Raw genomic sequence first — 9,480 nt, 5'->3', positions numbered from 1 at the left:
TAAACAAATAAAGATCCCACATTTCATAACATTAATTTTGGGGTAGAACTCGTACGTCATTAACCTACTACCATTTTCAAAGACAATTGCTACCTCAACTACACATCTAAAGATTATGGTAAATACAACAGCCGTAACGGCACCTAAGCTAACTAACTGGAATGAACGCACCTGACCATTTGATGGCAAATATGGTTGATGCCATGTCACACCATAAACAACCCCCAACTAAGTGGAGAAAACAGTTTTTGTGCAGGATCAAGGTTAAAAGGTCAGCTCCTCTTTTCTCCAATTCTGTCACATCTCAGGATCTATCAAGGATCACTCTCAATGGTGCTACTCCTTTTTAACAGCCAAGGCTTGCAGGTTATCCAATACTTCCTTAAATTCTCTTTTGGCAACTTCAAGTTGACTCCTTAGCATTTGTTCCTAAACAAATAACATGAAAAAAAAAAAAAAAAAAAAAATCAATATATGCACAGAATGTTTTACCGTGTAGTAAAAAATAAAGTTAGCAGCTGATTTCTATCCGGGAAAGTAATAACAAGAAGAAATGGGAGCAGTACCTTGACAAGAAGCTTCCTGTGTTCTCTCTCATACTCTGCGCACCTGACAAAAATATACAAAAAAAAAAGTGCTTGCTATATTTAGAAAAGAAAAAAGTTTACCTTTTGCAAATAAATCCTTAGAAATCTAAGAGCCCGCAAGTAAAAGAATATGACTGATTCAAAATTCAACAAGTGAAGCAAGCACAAGACAATTTTTTCTACTTTGAGGACAATTATAATTATAATTACATTGAAACAGATAAAGACTAATAAAACGTCATAATTGTAGAACAATTACTTACTGCTCATGTAGCTTCTTGTTTTCTAACATGACAAAATTCGTTTCATGGAACTGTTCAACTCCCTTGCTCTTCTGCTTCAGTTTGCAAATAAAATCAAATAGAAGACATATTATTACATATACATTCAAAATACTAAAATGGAACAAAAAAAAAGAGAAAATAAAGATGAATAAAATATAAAACCCTACTGAGAGAAATACCTTTTTTGGAAGGTTGGCCATAATGACATCACCATTGCTGTCATCGTCGTATGTTTTTGGCAATTGATTGAAACTCTCGGCACCATGCTTCCTCTTCACCTGCATTTCTGTTATTATCATCACAATTAACAAAACAGCATACAGAGTCAGTACAGTCACCAAAATGATAACAAGACTTAATCAATTTTTTATTTTTATTTTTTTCTTATTGGAACTTTTTAGTAGCACCTGCAAATTGTACCTGATTGCTGTATTTTTATAAAATGCCAAACAGTTATAGCATTTGCAATAACAGTAAAGGTTTTCATTTTTATATAATGCCATACAGTTATAATACATTTTGGATGCATCCACGTAAAATTTTATAATTTTTTTAGTTCACTTCGAACAGGTTCAAGAATTTATACAATAAATTAATCTAGTTAACTGTGATAGATAAATTTCAGTGCGCTAATTTTTTGGCACAAGGATTTATAAAATTTAATATAAAATGAACTCTAAATTTGGCACAAGAAATATTTAGTATAAATTGAACTCTAAAATTTATAAAATTTTGCAGGGAACTTCCCTCATTAAAAAGAACAAGATCAATGGTTTGAGTTTGACATTTGGTTTTTCAATTTTGGAATATAAATGTAAAGAGGTAGCATTTGGTAGCACAAAAAACTTGTGGTGCCATAATCCTCATCTTGTAAAACAATACTGGACAGGTAAACTGAGGTCAAGCGATGCAACAAGTAACCAAATTGCACCAGGCACTTTTGAGGTAATTCGATGAAAAGATCTGCACACTAGATTGACAAAATTGTACTTGCAGATGAAACACTACCTAGCATGATTTTGGATTTATCCTGAACTTCGAAAATTAGAGAGCAATAGGGCAAGATTGCTAATATCTACATAATACCATATCCTTTAGCATAACAAAACTATGCTTGCAATTATTAGAAATTTTGACTGCTATTGCAAATATAATAAAAGGCAATCTTGGTCTTATCTGCAGCAAACAAATTTGAAAAATGACTCAAAGGAAGCAAGGTAAAGACATACTGGCTTGAGAAGATGATTTGGGACTGCTTGTGTGATTTAACGGGGTGGATGTCCCTGTGGTGACTATATCTAATGGAGGCGAGGCTTCGGCAGCCTGCAAACGGTAACTTTCCCTTACATTTTTTGGTAACTTCTTGTTGTCATACCCAACACGGTGACAGTGAAGATCCCTAAAAAAGTAACCTAAAAAGTTTAAGAGTTCAAAAGTTCAATACCATCTATTGGTTTAACTCAATTTAATAACAAGTACCAATATTCATAGGTCATTTCTTTAAGGCGGGTCTCGAGCCTCTGAAAGAGAACTGACTTCTCGAAATCTTGTTTGTCATGTGTCGGCTTTACGAAGTTCGCTTCAAGGACCCCTGTTCACAATATCAAATCAAATGCTATGCAATTTGACAAAAATAATTAATTTTTCCTCTAAAACTCATTATTTATTTATTTGTTTATTAATTTTTTGCAAATCTTACCAACGACACCTCGTCCCTTGCCATAAGAGTTGCTTGCAACTTTCAAGAAGGGCTGCATGCCAGTTTCAAATGAGTCAATAGAGATATATATTAGGATTAAAAAAATATCCATGAGCAAAGCTAAATTCAAGTATGACCAAAATCTCATCTGTGTCCCTAATAATATTAAGCATACCGCTGCTCATAACAATACTTGCTGCACATACCCCTCTAAGCATGCTACAGGACCAAATATTCTTCTTTTCCAATTTATTTACCAAATTATCTAAACTACTACATGTTTAAAAAGTCATAGAGGAGAGCAGGAAGGCGCTATATGCTATATTTTGACAGGAATATATGTAATATTTTCTATATGTAGGGTCAAAGATGTATCTTGATTTGAAGGGATTTGTCTAATATTTTTGAGATTTTGGTAGGAGTTGTACACAGTTACCCAATTCGAAATATGTAGCAGAACTGAGAGATTCTTTTACTCACAGAAATTAAACGGTTCTTGTGATATATATTGAAACCCTCGACATCAACATTAGGTGCACCTATCACATATCCTATTGTAGTCACCACTGCCGCCTGCATAAAAACAACATACAGCCATTTTTAAAATTTGGAACTCAACTCTACCATCTTCTTATTGCACACAAGCAGCCCACTTTTGCAAAACCATAATAAGTCAAAAAAAAAAGTATGAATACATTGTATACAACCTTCCTCATTTCAAGTCAACCAAAAATCTGTTCATACATCTTCATGTCAACATAGAATTTAACAACCCAATGAGTAAAAAAATTGCTTTGCTCGACTCCACTATAATTTCAGTTCAACAAAGGAATAAGTTTGTGCTAGCAGGGGCAAGATAGTTATAGACGCCCACACACACATATACCTGTTGCACCAAGAGATCCTATACAACCTGTTGTATTCTAGCCTTCCTGATGTTAAGCTCATTTTGTAATTTAGCCTTACATATGCTAAGCTCATAAATGAAGTTACTTGCAAATATTTGAAGAACGTTGGGTGCTAGTTGCAAATATTATATTCATGTGTAATTTGCAAAGGCAGCGAATCACTATTAGATCGAAGGTTAGTGGGCGAATCTCAAGACCTCTTATAAAAAAAAAAATATGAAAGTAAAATGGATGGGAAAGAGAGCAACCCCAGTAATGCCGCCAACATTGGGACGGTACAAAATGCACTCCCGGTACATCAAACCGTTAGCAATAAGGTGTGGCTCCACAGCTTCTCCTCTTAATGTTATCTTAAAATTTCCAGGCATGCGAAGATATAATATTGAAGCATACGCCTATTGATATGATCAGAAATTTAAAAAGAATCGTTTCAATCAAGTAAATACACTGGTAATTTTCACGTGTCCCTTTTGCAGAAACACATATGCTCCTTCACAAATAATAATAATAATTATAGATACCCCCAAAACATATGATATAGCCTTCACTTCCCAGTTTACTGGAAAAGATTGCCTAAAAGATCCTCCTTCAAGTTTGTCACCAACAGGTCGGTAACCTCGGTTAAGTATTGTTACTGTTGGGGTTGGTGGTGATGGTGCAAGTACAAGTGTTTGTCATGCTTTAGAGGGTCTTGTTCAATCTTTCTCATTTTTTAAGGGGGGTATATATGATTTTCTTAATATTTTGCAGAGCCACATATGGAACTGTTCAAAAAATTAAAGCAAACAAAAACAAAAATGCTAAAACATGCATACTCTAAGGGAGTAGCGGAGGCGGGTAGCAACATTTTTTTGTGTGAGATTTTCTTTGTTCCCTGCCCTGTCTTTGTTCATAAGCCCATGATGGAGTGGCTTGCGGGCCCCACTTATCACTATATCCTTCATAGCACAGAGAAAATGAAAAGTTACAAGAACTATATTTCAGTCCTCAATATTCAAAAGAACATAAAAAAAAATATATATATATATATATATGAAAACAAAAGAAACCTTGGAATCAGAGTTGAAGTCAAGCTCCATATTGCCATCATCATTGTGCCAAAGGTTGTAAACTATTATTTTAGTACCATGATCTCCTATTCCATCAAACTGTACAAACATTGAAATTAATAGAAATTTCATTTCAAAAACTGAAACCAAGTACATCCAGGCCCTTACAAAACACCCAAAAAATATCATATGAACATAAAGTATAATACCGAGTATGCACTTCAAAAGAACATATAGTATGACCCCCCCCCCCCCCCTATATATATATATATATATATATATATATATTTCAAAACCCCCCAAATTGTCCCTCTTTTTCTGCAAGGACAATGGTGAGAAATAAAGAGTTAATTGCAGTGGTTTTTTATTAAAGTGAAGTATACAATACCCACTATAGTTTCATGTTTTGCAGTGTGCATTGATAGTTTATATATTTTATCATGTAATAATGATGACTCATAATTAGTTAGAAAATAAATTCAACAGTTTAATGGGTACACATGATATCACCCTTAAATAAATATTGCCAGAAACTACTGAAAATGAGTCACGTGGGTTCAAGTATGTGTCTTTCTGTGTGTGCATGAGGAAGATAGAGAGAGAGAGAGAGAATATCACTTGTCTGCACAATTCATCTTCAGAGGCAAAAGGGGACCATTTCAAGAGCATTGACAAATTTGAAGAGAATTGTTTCTCGTTTATTCGAATTAGTCTCTTTAAAGAACCACTTGTGGTATCAAACTCATAATCTACCTAAAATAAAACAAACCAACAAAATCAGAACTAATAAGGGGGAAAAAATGTTAACTGACAACAGAGGAATTTCATAATTTAAGAATAGAACTCACTGTTGGTACAACAATATCATCACAGCCAGTTCGGGTCAAGAAGGTATAGGAAAGAAGACCAACACTTAATGTTGCTTCCCTATATAAATAAAGGGGAGAAGCCAAAATATATAAGAATGTTGAGGTCATTAAATAACTGCAAAAAAATAAAAAAGTATAAGTGTGGTATTCGTACTTTGTGTTCTTTTTGTGACGTGTGAAAACAATGACATCAGCTCCAAGCCTCATCGTACTTGTTTTGAAACCATTCCCATCTATGCACCAAAATTTATTCCAACATAGTTGTCAGCAAAGAGCCAATTACAAATACACAAATTTGTAAGGGGTTCAACCGAAAGAGACTTACACTGTCCAATGAAAGATTCAGTTTTTTTATCTGAAAAACCAAAACTCATGCAGCGCCGGAGTGATTCTGGGTCCATACCTCCTCCATCATCTTTTTTTTTTTTGCACAGAGTCAAACTAAATTAATTAAAATCCAATTGGAGGAGAAAAAATCATAACTATAAGGGCACAAGTTTATTTATCCTAAAGAGAAAAATAACCCTTAATCTGTATATAAATCTTGAGAATATCCTCCACAAATCAATGGTTTTAGTACTTCTGAAAAACACCCAAACTCTTTCTAAATGATTGGAGAAGCTTAATATTTTGGGGAAAAATGTACCTTGGACTAATAAAGCAGGATTGCAGTCACGAGGACTAATAAACTTATCTACTGTGACAAAGGTTGCTCCATTATTAACCTAACATGATTTAAGAAAGAAAATTACTAAAAGAGATATATGTTTAGGTTGAATTCAGGATTAGCACACCAGATAAGTATAACAACACTTCCACAATATGGTACACTTGTTCCCAGGAGGCCCCCAAATATGAAACTAAATATAACATTGAGAATAAATTTTGGCAGCACTCCCCAAATAAAATAAAATAAAAATTCTTTTTAAAACATGAGCAGTGAATATTTACTGCTAGAGTACTGTATAAGATCAGTACATTTACCAACCAAACATGATGGCAATTCATGTTCAAGTATATTAACTAGCATGTGCTGGTGTCTGAAGTGTAGACTCCATTTCTTTCCTTATATAAATATAAATAGAAACAGATGCCCATACAAACCTCATCAATGGCATTGTCAAGAAGCTCCGCAATTGCTGCAGCAAACACAAAGAAAAGAAAATTATTTTATGCTTTTAGGTAAGTGTCTGGTATCTCCTGGTTTGTTGTTGTTCTCCATTAAATGTTTTGAAGCTCACCTCCAAAAGCCCATTTATGGGAGGTTGCATTCGAGTGCAGAAATCTAGGGTTAATACGCAGCCTGTTTCTTCCATCTGTTCAAGTAAAATGCAGAATAAGAAAGATCAGAACCAGGAGTGAGCCTTCTTTTTTTGTTTCAATCCTCAATATGTTGTGTTATGTTAACTAGAAAGAAATTGACATGAGATATCAAGAAAGATTTATGTGACCGTTAAGGTTTCCATAACGTTCAGAACTTGTACCAGTACGTACCAGAGTGTTTCAATAGCCTGCTAGTAGACATCCAATCTTTTCCTTTCTCGTTGGCAATTATTCATTTGAACTACTAATAATGTAGATACGGGTATGAAAAATAATTGAATAAAGCTATAAAGAAGAAGCGTAACATACTCTGAGAAGCAGCAGCTGCTGATTTCTTAACCTCATAATCGCCTGATTTCCAAAACTGGCGACAAATCGGCTGTAATGGGCTTAAATTTTGTGCTGATGGGCTGACAGCCTGTCGTAACAGATTGGACCCACCATTGAAAGAAGTGCTCAGTTCTTCTAGTTCTTTCTTCACAAAAAGGGCAGTACCAGTAGCAGTACCATTTGTATTAAATATGCCAGGAGGGCCTTCAAGGTCACCCCTAACTGTGGCTAGCGGTACGAGAAATTTAAAATCCTGAAAATCAATGAGGTGGTTGGTTTGGGTAGGCTGTTCTTCTTCATCGTCACTGGATAGTTCAATGACATGTGTAGAGCCCATGTCATGAGAGAGGAAAGGTGCTTTATTGTAACCTTATTAAGGAGAGGAGAGGAGAGGAGAGGAGAGGAGAGGAGAGGAGAGGAGAGGAGAGAAAGGGGGGGAAATTTGTGGTTAAATTATAAAAGAAGAAAGATAAAGGGAAATGAAGGCTGTACATTTACATTTGCATTTGCATTTGCATTTGCATAACTAAGGGTAAAATTGATTAGTTTTGAGTGGCTATAAATATAATAAAGGGTAAAATTGGGTGAGTAGTGAATTAAGGAGAGTTTGTTATGGCTAAAACGACATTTGCATGCAGAAAATAAAAATTGAAAGAGCAACTCCAACTCTTAAAGTAGAATAGAAGGGTTTTGCTTTTGCTTTTGCTTTTGCTTTTGCATGGAGAAAAAAAAAAAACAGAAAACTAGAAAATTAGGAGGTCCGCCCGCTAAAGGAACCCAAACAACACAACACAACACAACACAAGAGCAAGAGCGATGGACTCCTATTTCTTGAGAAAGCTCCACACAACACAAGAGAGATTGATTGACTGCCCTATTTCTTCCTACTAACCTGTTAGTAGCAGTCTTTGTCTTTCTTGATTGGAAGTGAAATCAAATCAGAAATGATTTGCGGCGAAAAGTTCAATTGAAGCTTTCTTTCTCCCTGACTCCCTCCTCCAGGCTCCAGTTGATTTGAAGTCGAGTACGAACACGGACACGGACACGGACCACGGAGGGAGAACAGACTAGACAAGACAAGTATGCGGGTTTTAATTCCAAAGCCCAAATTTTAAGGGAGGGATACGATACGAATACGATACGATAGATCGATACGAGCCCAAAGAGCGAGCTGCGAGCTTGCTTAAATAAAAATAACAGACAAGAAGAAAGAATAGAAGATCAAACCGCCTCGCCTCTTTAAGTATATAATAACTAACCAACTCTTATCCGACTCCATGTCCCCCCAGGTACCTGAGGTACAATTTAAATAAACTAACGCTCCAGATTAATTCCATCCAAAACTAACTCAATCCGGTTCCTATTTTGACTGTAGGGGTCTGCTTTGAGATTTGTGCTAATCTAAAAGAACGGTCTAGCTCTTTCGCTTGCACCTCAGGTACCGACGGTGATACGGATTGATCTTATCCTATCTTTTCCTTTTCTAACCGCCAAAATAATATTACGCTCGCCTTCTTTTCACTTTTATTTATTTTCTCCCACAAAATTAAATCAATTATAACTCACTTTTCTCAATATTATTCTTCCCTTCATTTTTACTTATTTTTTCACATAATAGTGCTATCTTTACATGTTTTCCAGACTGACATGTCTAATTTTGGACCCTTCAAACACGTTCTGGATGCGTCATAAATAGAAAAACTATCGAAAATGCATTGTTTGGTTGTCTGCGGGTCCAGTATGTCTGCACTGGGTGGTCGGTGCGGGTGGCCTGGCCGCACTGGCTTATAATTTTCTTTTTTAATTTCTAAATATCTGCATGATTCTCTGAGTGCGTCCACACTGGATCCTAGTGCATTCGCACTAGCCTCGGACTTTTCTCTTTCCCTGAAGATTCTGAAACTTGCAAAAATCGGCTAAGTATTGAGTGCGTCCGCACTAGGGGTCTTTTCTTCATTTCCTGCAATATAAAGCCGAGCAAACGCAGTAACTTGATTCTAGGTGTATTTTATTCTCTTTATGTTCAAAATACAAGATATTTGGCGTTGTTTCGTGATAAAAACTAGATCGAATGTGTATATAATTTATGTCTATCAAACCCCACAATGATATGGATGGAGCGTACGTCTCCATGCATACGAAGTCACTTTAAGCACACAATAAGCAAGAACATAAAGCATAAAATCTCCAGATCATAGTGCAATGATAATTATAAATAAACAACTATATTAAACTTATAAGAATTCAAGATTACATGTCTTCACCATAGAAAATGGTTGTTTAGCTGCTCATGGCGGGTTCAACAACAAAAGAGATAAAAGACATAAAGAAAGAGAGCAGTAGAGAGAGATGTGTTAGTGTAATAATCTAGAAGTCAATAATACGATAATTGACTATATATAAAGCTTTGTTCATGAATTGGATGATTAAT

At 35.3% G+C, this 9,480-nt stretch overlaps 1 protein-coding gene across 4 annotated transcripts; it reads right to left on the bottom strand.

Annotated features, from left to right (window-relative positions):
- Nucleotides 1-8,167, bottom strand: LOC144572200 (protein MICRORCHIDIA 6-like). Of its 4 annotated transcripts, none has more exons than XR_013517700.1 (20): nt 7,942-8,167; nt 7,029-7,418; nt 6,638-6,712; nt 6,501-6,535; nt 6,043-6,121; nt 5,722-5,811; nt 5,551-5,629; nt 5,376-5,454; nt 5,146-5,280; nt 4,528-4,626; nt 4,294-4,416; nt 3,727-3,873; nt 3,051-3,143; nt 2,571-2,622; nt 2,351-2,462; nt 2,101-2,270; nt 1,051-1,149; nt 851-924; nt 567-609; nt 1-429 (listed from the first exon to the last, which is right to left on the bottom strand). XR_013517700.1 is itself a non-coding variant. In XM_078321661.1 (20 exons), the coding sequence occupies exons 2-20, from the start codon at nt 7,384-7,386 to the stop codon at nt 337-339; spliced, it is 2,043 nt and encodes a 680-aa protein (XP_078177787.1). In that variant the 5' UTR covers nt 7,387-7,418; nt 7,942-8,160; the 3' UTR covers nt 1-336. The 4 variants fall into 4 exon arrangements, 2 of the variants coding, with proteins under 2 accessions (XP_078177787.1, XP_078177788.1); XR_013517699.1 differs by having other exon boundaries at nt 851-921; XM_078321661.1 differs by having other exon boundaries at nt 1,051-1,157; nt 7,942-8,160.
- Between the last annotated feature and the right edge of the window lie 1,313 nt (nt 8,168-9,480).

Source organism: Carex rostrata, chromosome 20, assembly GCF_964058835.1.
Source record: "Carex rostrata chromosome 20, lpCarRost1.2, whole genome shotgun sequence".
Taxonomy (NCBI): domain Eukaryota; kingdom Viridiplantae; phylum Streptophyta; class Magnoliopsida; order Poales; family Cyperaceae; genus Carex; species Carex rostrata.
Note: the sequence above shows the minus strand (reverse complement) of the source record. Positions and strands in the feature narration are given on the sequence as shown.